The 18,117-nt window shown below is 36.8% G+C and overlaps 1 protein-coding gene across 3 annotated transcripts in view; it reads left to right on the plus strand.

The window, feature by feature from the left end:
- NEDD9 (neural precursor cell expressed, developmentally down-regulated 9) overlaps positions 1-18,117 on the plus strand; it is a 229,980-nt gene that overhangs the window by 192,336 nt on the left and 19,527 nt on the right. For all 3 annotated transcript variants that reach the window (XM_074208030.1, XM_074208029.1, XM_074208028.1), the window contains one exon: positions 4,308-4,754. In XM_074208030.1, the coding sequence (XP_074064131.1) occupies positions 4,308-4,754 (447 nt within the window). The remainder of the gene's footprint in view (positions 1-4,307; positions 4,755-18,117) is intronic.

Genomic DNA, 18,117 nt, shown 5'->3' on the forward strand with positions numbered 1-18,117 from the left:
TTAAAGTGACTTGTACAGGACCTCTCAACTAGTAAGTGTCTGAAGTGGAATTTGAATTTCAGGTCTTCCTGACTCCAGATCTGGTACTCTATCTATCTTACCACCTACATACCTCTATGTAAAGCATTTATTTGGTGCTTACTATATGAGTCTTTGCACTAAAAGCATTACTGTGATCTGTGACCAACATCATTTGACATTGAATAGGACCTGAATTTTCCTTTGAAACATTCATTGATGGCTATAGTCATTATACCTTGGCACTTCTGTTCTTTCTTTACTAAGAATATCCATCATTGTGTGAATAGGTATCATGCTGTTGCTGAGGTCCCTGGTGCTAACAACCCCATCAGACATCACTTTCTAAATACTAATCTCTGCAGGCAGTAGGGAAAACTGCTGTGAAATAATGGACAACTAATTAGGATAACTCACAGGATGGTGCCTCAGTTAGCATTGACAATGGGAATGAGAAAGTAGTTTGCAATGAAGCTGCATTTAAGGCAGGTCCAGAAAGCAGGTCCATAGTATTCACATGCTGTTGACCAGGTGGTGAGAAGGTTACTGGGACAGAGACAATAAACAACCAAGAATGACTTTCACATGGGAATTTCTATCTGCTTCTAATCGCTCATGGTTCAGTGCTTCATTCAGTTCTTTGCATTGTTCCATTGAATTGACCCAACTCTAAAACTCATTTTGTTTATTTATTCTGAGCTGTGCTGTTGTCTCTGGCCTCTGGCCTTCTGACTATCTTGAGTTTCTCTCCTTTAGAGTCAATAGATTTGCCCAGCTCTTATCCCTCAGTCCCTGGAAGAACTAGAAAGGGGTAGGGGTTCCATTACTTGTGATTTCATCTCTGGTGCTTACTTACTGCCCATTCACAATTGTATAACCAAAGAGAGGAGAAAAGAAACAGACTCCTGTATATGCAAGGCAGAGCTCTTGGGGTCATGTACAATGAAATCAAAGGACCACTGTCTCATTTTGAGGAATTAATTATGTGCAATTCATTTTTGCATACCCATCATAGTATATTCAAGAAAATGAAGGAGGAAGAAGAAAAAGGGGAAGTGAGTGTTCTGACACTCTCAAGACTCTTCTTAAACAAGGATAGAATCCTCCATAATTTTCTTCTAATGTAATCTTTAGCTATTGGAAGGAAGAGGCTGAACCTTCCTATCAGATTCACTGTATTTACTAAGTGAAGTCATCATATAAAACACAATTACTTCACTATCCTTTAAACTCCTTTTAGAGCTCATGTTGGGGTAGCTTTGTGGCATAGATGGGATAGATAATGAACTTAGTTCAAACTCTACTTCAGATGTTTACTAGTTTTGTGTCCCTGGACAAGTCTTTTAACCTCTCTACCTCAATCTCCTCATCCATTAAATGGGGGTAAAAATACTACCTATTGAAAATTAAATAATATGTGTAAACAACTTTGTAAAGCATAGTAGGTAGTAGTACAAGAAGAGAAATAGGAAAAGAATGAGGAGGAGGAGGAGGAGGAGATGGAGGAGGAAAAGGAGTAATAGTAATAGTGGTGCTGGTGGTAGTGGTGGTAGTAATACCATTAGACCTAAAAAGCTTATCTGAATTCTCATAACCAGAATCACTCTGCCTCATTCTTGGAATCACTCTGCCTCATTCTTGGTCATCACTAAGGGAGTTGAGGGTTTCTTTCTATCCCCTGTCCAGATAACTCCACTGATTAGGAGTTGGAGATGAGCAATAATGGGCATCGGGACTTAGGCTTTCCATGGTGATCATCTCTCAAACCCCTTGAAGAGGATCCCCCTCCTTAGGCATTGCTCACACTCCTGATCAGAATCAGTAAGGTATATTAAAAATGCTTCTACTCTTGTGATCTGACCAGAGGAAAAGGTGGGGGGGAGTTAGAATAGGAAAACTGCAAAAAGATATAAATTATGGTATATTAAAATTTTATGTGGAAATTATAATGAAAAAAGTGTCTGATTTGAAGTCAAAGGGCCTGACTCTGCAATTTGATTTTACTATCTGTATGAGCTTGAGGCAAGTCACTTAACTTTTCTCTAAAAGGAATCTTTATGTGATAAATTCAAAATGAATAAAAAAAATTAAAAAGGGTATGAGAAAGGGGAAACTGGACTACATGACTTTTGAAGTCCCATTTAGATCTACTCATATCATTCTAAAAGGTAAAGATATGACCAACAGCATTCAGAAAACTCAATAATTGTGGATAGCTTCCAACACTACCTTATCCAACAAACATATTATGTATAAAACTAAAAATAATTTCTACCCTTGATAAGCTTACATTCTCTAGTTCTAAAATTAGAGAAGGGAAAAGTCAATTCACTCACTCTAGCAAATCAACAGCCATTTCCTCATGGAATACTCGTCATTACAATGATAGTAATTACATCCAAGTATTTTAGCTGATGTACTCAAAATACTACTTTTTTGTTTTCAAGTACATGCAATAAATATATGACTGACTCTGCCTTCCTTGTGCATTAGGCAGACGGGTGGCAATAGCTGCCAGCATGCTGGGAAACATCACTTGAGCCAAGAAATGAAATGTTTGGAACCTTTGAAAGAGTTCCAAGAATGTCGGTACAAAGTTCCTGCCTCCTTTCTGTTGAATGCCCACTGTGGCTGTCTGTACTGAATGTGCCAGACAGACCATCATACAGAAAAAGAGAAAGTATTTATTGGTTCAGTGAAAGGAGAAGCCAGTTTTCTAAGCATCAATGGAGAGATTCAAGTCATAGGCAAAAAAAGGCAGATAGACTACTTCAGTATAGGCATGAACAGAAAAATCATGTTCCCTAAAGCATGGTATGGTGAAAAGAATATTGGATTTAAGATCAGAGGTTTGTAGGTCCAAATTCTAGCAGTGCTATTATTCCATTTGAGCAAGTGTTTTAGCCTCTCTAGGCCTGCTTCTTTCTCTGTAGAATGAAAGGGTTGGATATCATTATCTCTAAGTTCTCTTTCAAGTTTCCATTTCTTTTCCTATCTCATATAAAATGACTTCTCCACAACTCAGTGAAGATTAGGTAGGTTAGGCCAATGAGTAAAGTGAGTCCTAGAGTCAGATAAACAAATTCAAATGCAACTTCAGACCCTTACTAGTTATGTGACCCCCTGGGCCAGTCACTTAACCTCTGACTACCTTAGTTTCTTCCTCATTTGAAATGAGTGCAATGATAGCACCTACCTCCTAGAGGTGGTTTGTAAAGATAAAATGAGATATTTGTAAAATTTTCTTTGCACATTTAAAGTGTCATACAAATGCTAGGTGCTATTGTTATTACTTGCACAGCCACACAATACTTAATTCTTGGTTCTCTATAAGTGAACTGTCAATTTTGTGAGTTGCTTGTAGTTCCTTAGCTATCTTAAGTAACCATGATTAGAAAAGTCAAGACCTCAGGGTTGTGAATATATGCATATGAATAATTGCATTCCAACACAGAAATTATATTTGTGTTATCTCTTTTATATTTTTGTATTTTTGCAAGGCAATGGGATTAAGTGATTTGTCCAAGGTCACACAGCTAGATTAATTATTAAGTGTTTGAGGCTGGATTTAAACTCAGGTCCTCCTGACTCCAGGGTCAGTTCTTTATCCACTGCCCACCCAGCTGCCCCATGTGTTTTCTTTTGATTTGGATTATCTATGCCACTTTTACCCACTAAGAATTGGTAAATACAGGATGTCTAATAACAAGCTAAGATTCTTTTTCTTTACTGACTTGAAAAAAAAAAAAAGAAAGCATTTCATGGTATAGTCTACCATCTTTTACCTAAAGATGTGAACTCACCATTACTCCATTGCCTCCTTCTAGTGAAAAGGTAACTTGGGATCTCAAAGAATTGTCAGCTGAATTCAAGATCTAATACCTACTGACATAGACAAGTCTCTGATTATAGGCTCAGCTATGAGTTACATGTCCTCTTGCTGAGGCCCAGCTAATTTGAGGAGGCTTTTCACTAAAAGATTGATTCCTGGGTAATGAATGAATTTATAAAGTAACAGATTTCAGCTAAGATAAAGAATTTTGATTGGTGTTACTGAAGGGAGAATGAGTATAACCTACTGATCCAAGAATCACACAGCTTTCTGAGACTTGGCAAGAAGGTATGGGAACAATCTCTCTTTGTGTGACTGTTTATTGTCTATTGTTCAAACTCCTTTCTAGGAAGGTTTCCTTCCACAAGTGAATGAATTTCAAGTGTTAAAGAATTAAGACTATGTTCCAACATATTTATTTTTGTTTTGCCTCCTTTCCTTCTTTCCTGCTACATAGAATCTTATGGCAAGAGCCTTGTATGACAATGTTCCTGAGTGTGCAGAAGAGTTGGCATTCCGCAAAGGAGACATACTGACTGTGATTGAGCAGAATACTGGTGGACTGGAAGGATGGTGGCTCTGCTCATTGCATGGAAGGCAAGGCATCGTTCCAGGTAACCGTGTAAAGCTGCTGATTGGTCCACTACAGGAGGGTTCTTCCAATCAGGACCAGCCTTCTTCTGGATTAATGCACCAAAGTTTTGGACCTCAGAAAGTGTATCAAGTGCCACATTCACAGGCTTCATCTCGGGATGCTGTCTATCAAGTACCACCATCCTATCAGAATCAGGGAATTTACCAAGTACCTACAGGCCATGGTGCTGTAGAGCAAGATGTATACCAGGTGCCACCATCAGTACAGAGAAGCATTGGTGGAATCAATGGTTCTCATTTAAGTAAAAAGGTGAGTACTTTCCTTTTCCATTATTTACATTTGAAACATAAGACATGAAAACTTGAAACCATAGAGGCAGTAACCAATCCATAATTGTAGTTCAGATATTCCTATTATAGCTTACTACCATTAAGAATCACTGTTAGTAAATGAGTGCCAAGTCTCATAGCTCCAAGAATGCTGAGCTTTCTCCTATTCTCTCTCTTCCTTCTATACTAGAAGATGCTAGATGCTGTAAGTTGCATCATGATGCCAAAAGAAACTACCTAGAAAATAATGATGTAATAGAAAGATCAATGGACTGTGGACAAATCACAGCTCTTTTGCTTACTGCCTGTGTGATCCTGAGTAATTGATATTAACCTTTATAGACTTCAGTTACTTCACCTGAAAAAATAAATGAATGAATGAAAAAGTTAATTAATTAATAAGACACTAAACAATACCATTTCTAAGATATCTTCCAAATTTCAAACCCAATGTTGCTTTGAAACTGAATGAAAAAGATGTTATCAGTTATCTTTACTGTCTCTTTTTGAAAGATATCCAATTAGAAGCATGAAGCAAATGAAACAGCAAAAACTACTAAATTTTGAAAGAGATTTTATCCCAGCCCTTTTGAAAAAGAAAAAAGTCCTGTAAATGCCTAAGAATAATGTAGATTCATGAAGAATTTAACTAAAAGAATATTCAGTAGCTCATCTATTTCAATTCCACAAGCTTTATCAGTTTTTCTCCTATAGTATTTGTTTGAGTTAAGGGAGATTCAAAATTTAGCTAAGACACAATTCCTACACTCAAGAAGCTTATACTCTCACAGGATGAACAAAATAGTAACAGTAATATAAAATATTAAATGTTAAGTACATCACAGTGGTGCCAAAAAATGTTAATTGAGTTCAGAATAAGTGGCAGAGAATCATTACTGAGCATGGAGATCAGAGATGGTTTTACAGAAGACAGTGAATATGAATGAAGTCTAAAAGAATGTCAAAGGAATTCAACAGACAGTGGAGGGGAGAAAGACTTAAGAAATTATGAGTGCAAAAGTTTCATTCAAATGAGTCAAAATATGAATTAAGTTATGGAAAATAACACTACAAAAATGTGATAACCATGACACTGGAGGACAGTAATTAGGGACAAAACAATTTAACAGAGAAAGAAGAAATGTTTGAACATTCTGACATCAGTAGGGATGCATCATAGAGGAGTTTCCTGAGTTATCCTGCTTTGAGAAAAGCCAGTGTATAAAATCTGAACTTAAAAATCGATGCATTCAGAAATGACTATTCATATTATAATAAAATACTTTTTAAAAGGTGATGGGTGGCAAGAAAGTTTACTGTGGGGTTTCTTTAAGATTTAGTTCCTGCTAATGAATATTTCAGCAATTGAAAAGCACTATTATTTTACTACCTTTACCAGCTCTGACCACAATCAATATGTTCCTTCTTGAGGGCCGGGTAGAGGAAGAGGGGGAACTGGACATATAATTTCAGTTGTTAGAAAGAACTCTTTCTACTAATAAAAATTGTAATAACTCTTAGAGAGTTGGTGCCACTGAGATTAAATATAGGTTTTCCATGATTCTCTGAGGGTGACTGCAGCCAGCATTCTATCATTCTGCCTCTTCATTAATAATTGTGGTTCTTACACACACACACACACACACACACACACAGACACACAAAACCTATGATTACTATCTTTTTGACTTGATAGTATCAAAGAAGTATATTTACAATGTGATTCTTCTAATAATTATGAAATAAGAATGACTTTTCAAGAATCAGCAGTAGAAATTGGAGGCACACTTATACTTGAGTGATTGTGATAACCTTCATAGTTTTTTTTTATTGTTTTTTGAATTTTACAACTTTCCCCCCAATCTTACTTCCCTCCCCCACCCCCCATAGAAGGCAGTCTGATAGTCTTTACATTGTTTCCATGCTATACATTGATGGAAATTGAAAGTGTTGAGAAATAAAACAGATAGAAAAATTACATAATAAGATACCTTTTTTAAAAATTAAAGATAATAGTCTTTGGTCTTTGTTTAAACTCCACAATTCTTTCTCTGGATACAGATGGTATTCTCCATCACAGATCCCCTAAAATTGCCCCTGACAGTTGCATTGATAAAATAAGCAAGTCCATTAAGATTGATCATCATCCCTATGTATAACCTTCATGTTTAATACAGTCTGGTACCATTTAGATGCAGCCCTTACTGAAGGTGAGGGGGCTGAACTATTTTCTTCCTAGGTGTTTCCCTCACTTGAAAATATAGAAACTAATAAAAAGTGGTCCTTAACCTGGAGTAGATGAACTTCAATAGAAAAAGAAAATATTGTTTAATTAATTAAATTTTTAAAAAATATATATTATACAATAATATAATTGGTTTCCTTTACATTTAAAAACATGATTCTGAGAAGAGCTCTGAAAACGTCACCAGACTGCCCAAGGATCCATGATCCACAAAAAGTAAAGAAACCCTAGTCTCTAGGGAATCTGTGGCTAAAGCTAAATCTGGCTTCTGTTTCTTATGAGGAATGGCACAGTGAAAAGGTATCCCTATAATTAAATGAATCTTCTTTTTCTTGGTGCCATTTTGTTTGTACCTTAAAAATAGATTTTGGGGACTGGAGCTGGTGTAGAACAGACAGAAAAGTTGGAATGGAAAAACTCGTTAGAAGGTGTGAATGTTTAACTTTCATCACAGTTTATGTTGGCTGGAAGGTCAAATTTTTCTCTTTTTTAGACTCAACCTTTTCAATTTTGCAATTTTTAAAAAATGTAAAACTTTAGAGAGCTTTTCTCATTTACTTTGCATTCATTACATAAAAGTAGAGGAAGTGGAAATGGAATAAAATGATCTTTGGCCTTACTTTGAGTATTCCTTTCTCTAGCAATGTAGGCTGTCCTAGGATGATCCTATTAATTTTATTCGCCTTCATATGTGTTGTCTCTCCCTATTAGACTATAAGCTCCTTGAAAGCAAGCAGTTTTTTCTTTGCATCTTCAGAGCTTGGCACATATTATGGCTTAATTCATTCATTCATTCCTTGATTCTAAAAGCCTAGTGTATCCTTATATTCATCACAAGACAGGGGACCATCCCTTTCCAAAATGGCATGATGGGTGACTAAAACAGCTCTTCCTTGTGAAGGTAGTGACAGTCTCTCTAGCTCCACTATTAGCAAAGGAGCAGATGAGCCTCTGCCACTCTAGGCTGCAAGGCTCTGAGTTGCAGAATGGGAAGGCCAGTAGCCAAATAAAACAAGCTCTAGTTTTGGGCTCTCATATATCCAAGCCTGTTTCTTCCAATAGTGTTAGCCATCAGTCTGTCTTCTTTTTGTGACTCTAGCTCCTCTGGCCTGAGATTTTTCAGGCCTCCCCCCCACCATCTCACCCTACCCTACACATATGCACACATAGGAGGAGCTACCTTCCCTCAGGGAGAAGTTTGGATTATTTAGCTGCAACTGATCTAAAATTCTTGTTGTCATCTCCCTATGTGTGGGTTTATGACTCAGTATCTTTTTAATGGGTGGGGAACCATACAAATGACTTAAGTAGATGTCCTAAGGAGGCAAACCCAGTGTACAAGCAAGGTTTTTTTTTCTTGTTTCTCTTCGCCTCACCACCACCACTATCTTTTTTTGAGTGGTTTCAGACAAGTTTTTTACATTCAATACTTTAGTTTTCTCATCTGTAAAATAAGGATGAGTGAAAAGTTTGTAATCCTGTTATTGTATGGTGTTGGCCCTAACAGTTCTTTTGAGACAAAGGACAAGAAAAATAGGATTTTGTCCTAGAAAAAGAAAAACAAAAAACCTCAATGTTGAGAAGTATGTTAAGCCTGTATATGTCAATCTGAGGGTGTTTTGGGATTTTCTAGAGTTAAAGAACTCTACTGTATTTCTAGACTTCAGAACCTTTAGCCCGCATGATTTTTTTCTGTTAATGAGTCACTTTTTTAATAGACAGTGTTTGCAGTCTGCTTATTATCAATCCTTTATTTAGTTTTAACAGGGGAATTCCAGCCCTGAACCCCACCCTCTATAGACACATCAACTTCCATTCATTGCTTATTAAATCAGCATTTAGAAAAACAAATACCCTTTCTACCACAAAGAAAAGCAACCAATTTTTCCCTCTCTCCATAAAGTCAGTTTTGAGCTCATTCTCCTTACTTCTTAATAATCCATAGGGATATATGTCATCATTAAAGAGCCTGTATAACATTCCTAATGAGGACATGATTCTGCTGTTAAGTACCATAATGATTTTATGTGTAGAATCATAGTCTATTGTAGACATAGTGAATCTAAAAGGTCCTTATTCCAATACCATCATTTTACAAATTATAACTATAAAAACAAATTTTTAAATGACTTGTCCATCCAATGGGACTTGTCAGAGTTGTTTTAGAATATACATCTCCTAATTCTCAGTTTAGAGCTATTTCCTATTATATCATACTGCCTTAAAGATCCTTTGGGAGCATCCTTTATCACAAAGATCAGGTTCTTTAAGCCATAATTGGATCCTGGGAAGCAAGGTCAAGTATCTTTTTACTCATTTTTCTATCATGACACTTTCTTTTTCACTGGTGCTGGCTTTGGTTTATACCAAACCTACAGGGGTAAAGATAGTTCCTCAATAAGCAAACATTTAGTAGCTACTTACTAATGTTTTAGGAAATGAGTTAAGCCTAAGGATCCAAAAAAAAGGCAATAACAACCCCTGAGCTAGTAGAGTTTATATTTTGTTGGGGCAAGGCGGCAATAGGATTAAGTGACTTGCCCAAGGTCACACAACTAAGTATTAAGTGCCTGAGGACACATTTGAACTCAGGTCCTCCTGACTCCAAGGTCAGTGCTCCATCAGCAGGGCCACAAAGCTCACATTTTAATTGGGGGGGGGGGTGGAAGTAGGGAGGTGGCATATATAAATCAGAACATACTAAGTAAACATAGAATAGATGTAATATACCTCAAGAGAAAGTAAGATGATCTTAGATAAATACTAAGATTCCATCAGGGACTGCCCTGCCCCATGCTACCTAGCATCATACATTTGACTTTCATAGTGTAACCTATTCTTGCCTTGACTCAGAATTTTACAAGACAACTTTGATAGTTCAAAGAGCCTTTAAAAATAACTCTTCCTATATTCTCTACCCTGTGGGTATGCACAGCAAATGAGTTTCAGAGGGTAAGGAGATATAAGATCTACCTGTGGACTCATAGGTTTTTCTGATGTATGAGATAATCATAAGAGGGCAAGAGTCTATGTTTTTCCTCTGAAGACCCTGAACTCAATTTACAGTATCTTTTCATGAAAAGAAAGGATTAATAAGGCAAACTGAAATCATGACATTTAATTCTGGAACCATTGAGACTATTTATACACTGTATTTTTGACTTTTACTTAGACAACCTATTTCATTAAAGCATTTGTAGCCATTAAGTCATATTGATGACTCTTCCCCTCACCCCAAACCTTTGCACAAAGGTGAGGTGGGTCCTATTTTTGGCTGGGCATTTAGGAAAGGGCCTGGCTACATTCATTAGGATTACATTACATCATCCCTAAGGCCCTCTTCCAATTGCCCAAAGTAGGAAAGAGTCTGAGATTAGCAGGATGTGATTCATGGATTATAATCATGTCTTTCCCTCCATACCTGAAAGGTAATCTTTGGTTCCAAAAAAACAGTTTAGCCAGGAATGTCTGCACCTTCTTGGACATTGAGTCATTATGAGTTACACTTAGAGAAAGGAATCCCCAGCAAATGTTGCCAGATCTGGTGTCTAGCTGATGGGAAGAGGGCTTTCCTGATTAGATGTTGTGACCACTGAGAAATCATGTTTTCTCCTTTTACCTTTTCTTTAAAGCAATCAAAATGTGCTCCTAACATAAAAGGTGAACCAAAGTACAAAAATGCCTCCCACTAGCATATGAGAGATTTTTGAAAGGCATCTTCTACAACTTTGCTTATAAAAAATCAAGGTGGAACAGGAAACTTGATTAAAACATAATGCTAACTTAAGTGAGAAATTTTTCTACTCACATTTCCTTAAACTAGAGGGAAAGGGGTCCTTCATCCAAACCCCTAAGCTCAAACAAATTTGGAAAGTTACCCCCAAATAGAGGTTGTGACCCCTTGAGTTTCCAGGCTTCATTCCCTGACATTAAAAATGGGGAGTATTCTTCCTTAGCCTTGAGTCACCCACACCAACAGAAGTGAACTGTAATACCTCCGCTCATTAACAAAGAAGCTTTTTGTCTGACTAGAGTCAATGCCAGAGACTTCAAACCCAATTTGTTACAAATCCCTTAGACTACAGATAATGCATATTTTGAGACTATTTTAATAACTAATATCTCACCCCACAAAAGCAAAGTCATTCTCTTTTTAATAAAATTATCCACTAAATAATAATTTTTCTAGAGTGTTTACAATATAATCACCATAATACCTAATACTCACACAATATTTATGCTCATATGGTATTGTATGTACATTACCTCATTTGATTATCACAAATCCCCTTTCAGGTGGCTAGTTTGAATGTTATCATCATTTTACATACTCCAAAACTGACTCAGAGTAAGTGATTAAGAGACTTGCCTAAAGCCACACAGCAGAATTAGGACCTGACCTTAGGTTTTCCCAAAAAGTTTAAAGCATGGACAAAATTCCAATACTTGGGTTCATATAGGCCAGGTATTTGGTTCTTCCTTTCATAACATTTAGTGGTTGAATGTGGAAGGTAAAGTTAGATTTAGTCAGGAGTGTGTGTTAAGTTTTCAATGTGAGCATTTACATCTTGAAAATCTGGAATGGCTACAAATTTGGCCTTGCTTTATTGTTTTGTTGATTGTTGAGACTTAAGAAAATAATGAAGAAAATATTAACAATGCAGATTAAACTCTAAAGCATGGGTGTCCAACCTTTTAATTCTTCTGGCTTCATTGCCTAATAAAAACTTATTAAGGGCTATATATAGAAATTAATATTTATTTATGACTACAATGTAATCATATTACCAAAAAGTATAATAATTAAATATAATAGTGCCAGCAGGGCGTAGTCAAGTACATTTCTAAAGAGGTGTGCTGGCCATAACCTCAATGTTGAGTGTTGTTGTCACACACACACACACACACACACACACACACACACACACACACACACACACACACACCTCTCTCTCTCTCTCTCTCTCTCTCTCTCTCTCTCTCTCTCTCCCCCTCCCTCTCTCTCTTCCTGAAAAGTCGTGTAACTCAATCTTTGTAAACCAAATTGTATCTTAATTGTGTTTAAAAGATTCCTGTGGTGAATTCATTTGGAAAGTCAAAAATCCTTTTGTAAGGAACCCAGTTTATCTATTTAGTTTTATGTAGCTAGTTTCCTCAAATCTTTGAATGAGGCTCTTCTGCCAGAAGACTTCATTTGTTTTCAAACCCTCCCCTAATTGATTGTGTAATCCTTGAGATAACTCAGCACCTGGGTGTCCTCTTTTATTCCTTCATAACCTTAGACATATGTATACCTTATTCAGAATCAATGCTTAGTAAATATTTGTTGAATTTCATTAGTTAATAGAAATAATGTAGGAATGACCTATAAATGTTTTTGAGTCACCTTTCATTTTTCAGCAGCAGTTGTAGTGATATAATACCTAGAATTTATATAGCACCTACTATATTTCAAATATCTCATTTGACTTCATAGTGGCGACAGTAGGTGGGTAATGTTATGATTCCTATTTTATAAACAAGGAAATTGATGCAAACAAGTTAACTAACTTGCCCAGGGTCACTTAGTTACTGAGTGTTTGAGTTTGAATTTGAACTCTTCTCTTCTCTATCCACTATGCTGCCCATCTTTCCCGAAAAGAAAGAGCTGGGACCTGGAGATACTGAATATCAGTGTACAAATTGTACATGAATGAACGTAAAATATTCATTCATTGGCCTTTGGGGATGGGGGGTTTCTTCTCAGTTCAAGCCATGTGGGGGTACAAGGATCTATCTGAGGGCCTTCTCTGTCTTCAGACTACTTGATGGTAAATTTCAGAATGAAAATTTGCACCCATTTTCTCTGACTCCAAAGAACAAGATCTTTTGTAGAAGCAGGGACATATTGAAATGCTGCTACAGCACCTAATTTCATTCAATAAAGTGATCAGAAAATCTCTGTGAAGCCCAAAATGGTGCTATTATGCTCATTTTGGAACCCCCAACCCTCAAGATCATCGCTATATTGGCTTTTTCCTTCACATAGATGTACCTCTTTTTTCCCCAAATATTTGCAAGTCATAACAAATGAATTTACATAGCCTTGAGAGGTAACAATGCACTAGGGTAAGATCCTATGAAATCATTTTGATCCTAGGGAGTGCCCAAGAAATGATGGGAAGCTTTAAGCTTAGCTATGTTAAGGCAAGATCATGGGGCTACTTTTTGTGGGCTGGAATCCATAGCATCATAGACCTAGAATCTCAAAGGTCACCTAATCCAACCCCCTCTTTTTATAGAGGAGGAATCTGAGATACAGACAGGTTAGTTGACATGTTCATGGTCACACAGGTAATGAATGATTGAGATGGATTTGAACACAGATCCTTTCACTCCAAAGCAAGTGCTTTTGCCACTGCCTCCTCATATAGGGAAATCAAAAGTAGGGAAAAAATCTTAAAAAGACCAATAATTATACAGTGATTGAGGGAATCTGCTAGTATTGTTAGAATAGTTCTATGGGGATTGAGGTTACATATTTTAGTGTGCTGCGAGAATCTTGTTCCCTGTTTGTCTACTGAGTGGACATATGATCCCTTAGCCCTTTACTTTGCTTCTATTCCAGTTTTAAGACATAGAATTGTAGGACATTCTTTCAAAAAAGAAATAACATGAGTTCACCAAACTGAAGTTATAAGAATCAAATAAATTTTCATAAAAATAAAGTGACCCATTGAATAGACAGTACTGACAAAACTTCCCAAACTTTTCTTTCCATTGATTCTTTCCCTATTCTAGTATCTCTTTCCAAAGCAGAATAATCTGAAGAGAAAGGCTTAGGTTACAGTATCAAATGCCATAGAGAATTAAAATTTGTTAGACCTGTGTCGGTGTAATTTAGAAAAAGTCTCTTATCTGTGCTTTGTCACTGAGAGCTAAGAAGGACTGTCACACTGGGATCTCAGGGAGAGAGAAACCGGGGTGGGGGGGCGGGGGGGGGGGAGGAAGAACTTTTTTTTCTGCTGAGTTTCCTCCACTGCATCAATGCACCTCTCCCCATGCCCTTGGAATGTCTTTAGCCCTCATTGCTGCATTGTTGATCTGTTTTTTTCTAAGGAAAGCTACATAATGGTTGTGGCAGTTGCAGAAGCACCCTGAAGGGTCTGGCACAGACTCTGGACATGTTAGTCAGTTCCCCAAGTGAATCCATGTCTTTGCTTCCAATTAAACTGTGAGAAGCTCTCCTGTTTAGATAGAAACAATATCAGAAAGAATTGTGTTCCAAAAATCTTCAACTTCTCACACCTTTCCCCTTCTACCAGGCTGCGTTTGAGGCAGGGGCTTATTTAATTGCATTATTTTTTCATCTGAGATTAAAACAAAAAAAATTTAAGCCTACTTTAGTTGTCTGCTAAAAAGGGGGCTTATTCTGTTAAACTTATTTGGGTATCAAAAAGAACCCACATATTTGTGCCTTTTAACATTTCCTCAAAGTACATCCCAGAGAAATGGGACAAAAAAAATAGCTCTGCCTACCCTCTGTTACAAGGACAAGAGAATCCCATCCTCTTCTTTGTCTCCGAAAAAGGCAAAAGGCTTTTTTTCTTTTTTCTTTTTCTGCTTAACTAAAAACAACTGGGTCTGGTTCTTTCTCTGAAGAGTTTCAGACTGCTCTTTGGAGTTTGGTCACCCCATAAGAAAATATTGCTCTAGCTCGGATTGTATAAAGAACTTGCTGAAAGCAAAGGAGGACCATGGTGGAGGCTCAACAATCAGGCCACTGTTTCCAAAGAGTATTCCCCACCATGGATGGGAATACTGCAAACAATGTGTCATGCTAAAGAATGACACCCTTGGCTTCCCAGCTCTCACTTGTGACTTGTGCCTCATTTGGGACAAGAAAGAGACAGCTATTTCGACGTGGTCAGCATAAGGCTAAGTTGTAGCTTTCATTCAAACTTCAAAGTGTCTTTGAAGGGGGGGGACTCATTCCCCCCTTTTCTAAATGAAAAAAAATGTTACCCCAAGCACAATGCCTAGTATTTGAGAGAAGTTAATCGTGGCTATGGTGCATGGCCAGACTCACTTTTCATTAGATTGTTGCTAAGTGAGTAAATAAATGAGCTCACTGCTACACCCAGCCTGGGCAGGAAGAATTTATAGAGAATTAATAAATCCAGCAGAGGCAATATGTGGCTTTCTTTTCTGGCCATAGAAAAGTAACTAGTAATCTTGGACTTTCAACATGAAAACCTCTGAAATGCTACAATTTCAGGAGAGAAACTTTTAAATTCCAGTGGGCAGGTCATAGCATTGTTTGCAGGATTTTAGTTAAAGGGATAACATCCTTTGTTTCATGAGTATAAAGACAAAGACGTAACTATAAGACCTAATAAAGATGGTCAGAGTGGTCAATCATCTTAAAAGGAAAATAAAACCTTTCAGAAAGGCATTGTGGGCGACCTGAATGCAATCTCATGGATGCATAAAACCCTGAAAGTGACAATCAAGTCTATCAGAAAGGACCTAATTTTATATTCTATATATGCTGAAAAGAGTACAAATAGAACTGTGATGATTAATGGAAATTACAATTTGAGATCTGGATGATCTACATGACTATTTGTAGTAAGGGACTAGAGTGTGATAATTAACCTTGGAGTGAAGAAAACCTAATCAAATTCCGCTTCTGATGTATACTAGTTTTGTGACAGTGGGCAAACTATTCAACTCCTGAATACCCTAGACAGCTTTCTAAGGCTGTCACAGATGACTTGCCTATCTCCATTCTGGAAAGAGTTTAGTTTCCTTGCCAAGAAGTGGTTGGGATGCCCCCAATATACATATTCGTGGTTTTTAATCCCTGGGTGTGATCTATTCATTTTTATCAAATATGTTTTCTGAACATCTACTGTATACATTTACATACATTAGGTCCTTGATCAGAATATCCAGAAGTTCTTACCAGACATTTTTCTTTTTCTTTGAAATGAATAAATATCCACCAGGGTCAGGATTTGAGGAAGTAGCTCAAAGAATATAAACAAAATATTACATGAACTTTAATTATGTAATATTCAGTTAATATAATCCATTTTGGTCATGACTAAATACAGAGAATTAACAGATAATACAGAAATGGGTATTTTCCATCAAACACAGAGGGTCCTCAAATGTATATTTTTAAGATCTTTTGGCATTTTTTTCTTAGTGTCTATTTTAAAGGATTAAGGAAAGAATAAGATGGCATAGTGTGTGAAGGAAGGTTAAGGAGAAAAAAGGAATGGGCAAAGTACAAAAGAGAGGCATGGGGACAATGGGAAAAAAAGATAAAGATATGGTTATAGTATGGGTAAATAGAGTTGAGAGTTCAGAGCTGCTTCCAGAGTCTAGAACTGAGTCATCTAGTTCACTCCCATTCTTTTATAGATGAAAAAACTGAAGCCCTATCTATGTTTGACCTTTCTAAAACCTCTCCATGTATAAGTGCATACAAATATGTCCATGTTTCTTTGAATTTACATTTATCATTTCTTACTACATGATAATATTATATTCACATACTAGTTTGGTTAACCATTCTCCAGTAATATTGCAGCCACTTTGTTTCCTATTCTTTGCTCCTACACAATTGCTACTCATATTTTAGTAGATATTGAGTTATATGTCCAGTACGGTATTACTAGATCCAAAGTCATAAAGGAATCATTTTCCTTGCCTACTTCAAGTTGATAATGAGAATAGTTTGCCCATTAAAATGTTTTGATTGATGTCTCTTGTTTTTTTATATTACCTCTGTTTTCAAATATTCCTTCCTAACAACAAAGAATAAGAGAGACAGAAAGACTGAGACAGAATTTCAAAACAATATCAACAAAGTCTCTATAGCTCTTCAAGAGGTTGGGAGAAGTATAACAGTTGGCTTGCTTTATGACCTTAGGGCAAATGACTTAATCTTTTTGTCCCAATTTTTCCATCTGTAAGTGGGAATTATGCTCAGAGAACAGCCTTGAGATGAATAATTCTGCATCTGGCACCTCACATAACACCCCTCCCCCGGCCTATGTATCTTACTAAAGACCTGAATATTACTTTATCTCATTAGTATCTTGTTAGTTTCATATAACAAAATTGCTAAGTTATTAAGTATACTGAGTTATGGATAGCAGTGGTTTTCTCCCTTTTCTTAGATAAACATATCCATCACTAATTCCTATAAAAATAAATTTTCTACTGGGCTTCTCCCTTTTGGTGTGGTTGGTTGTCATAGAGATGCTGATGATAATATGAATATCAGCATATAGCCTTAAAGCTAAATTACCCCCAAGTGCCTGTAGGACCACACCTAGTCATCAGTCATTTTTACTTGTAACTCCCACTGCCTTCTTGGCATCCTTAGAATAAATCAGTGAAAGGAGACTCTAATCTGGTTTAATTTTGAGGAAGTTTGTTTCATTTTGTGTCTTCATAAAATAATGTAGCATTTGGAAGCAAACAATTTTGAGCTCTTTTGTCACTATTTATATACTCTTAATGTCACCACCATCATTTTAGAGAGAAACAGGAAGAATGGCCACAATTAGACAGCTTATAGGATTTATTTGCCCTGCACTTTCAGCCTGCTGAAGACATTAGTGGGGCAAGTGGCCCCTAGTCTAGTACTTCCCTTGATGATGCACCTGTTGCTCTTTGTTAACAACCAGAACAGAGGTGATAGAAGAGTCAACCCACTTGGCTATCAGAACTAAAGCATGTTTTGTCCTTCAGATGTCAAGAATGAGTATTTTTAAAAGGAAGGGAGGGTTTTGCTTCCATTTCCTTTTCTTAAAAAAATTTTCCCACATATTTGAACTGTGAAACTTTAAAGAACCCAGGTGTTTATGACAAAACCTCCATAGAGAGAAAAAGGAAACAATGTTGCTCCCAGACTTGGCCTTGAGTATCCTTCAACAAAGGATAAGGCCTTGTTACATAGACTAAGAGCAAGTTGGAATTCTCCCATAGATCTGAACTTGGGCTCTCTCTGACTTTTCTCATCATTGATTCATTCTTTGGAGAAACATTTAATTTAATGCCTACTATGTGCTTCACTAGGGGAAGGGAGAATGGAATGTAT

This window comes from Macrotis lagotis, chromosome X, assembly GCF_037893015.1.
Source record: "Macrotis lagotis isolate mMagLag1 chromosome X, bilby.v1.9.chrom.fasta, whole genome shotgun sequence".
Taxonomy (NCBI): Eukaryota; Metazoa; Chordata; class Mammalia; order Peramelemorphia; family Peramelidae; genus Macrotis; species Macrotis lagotis.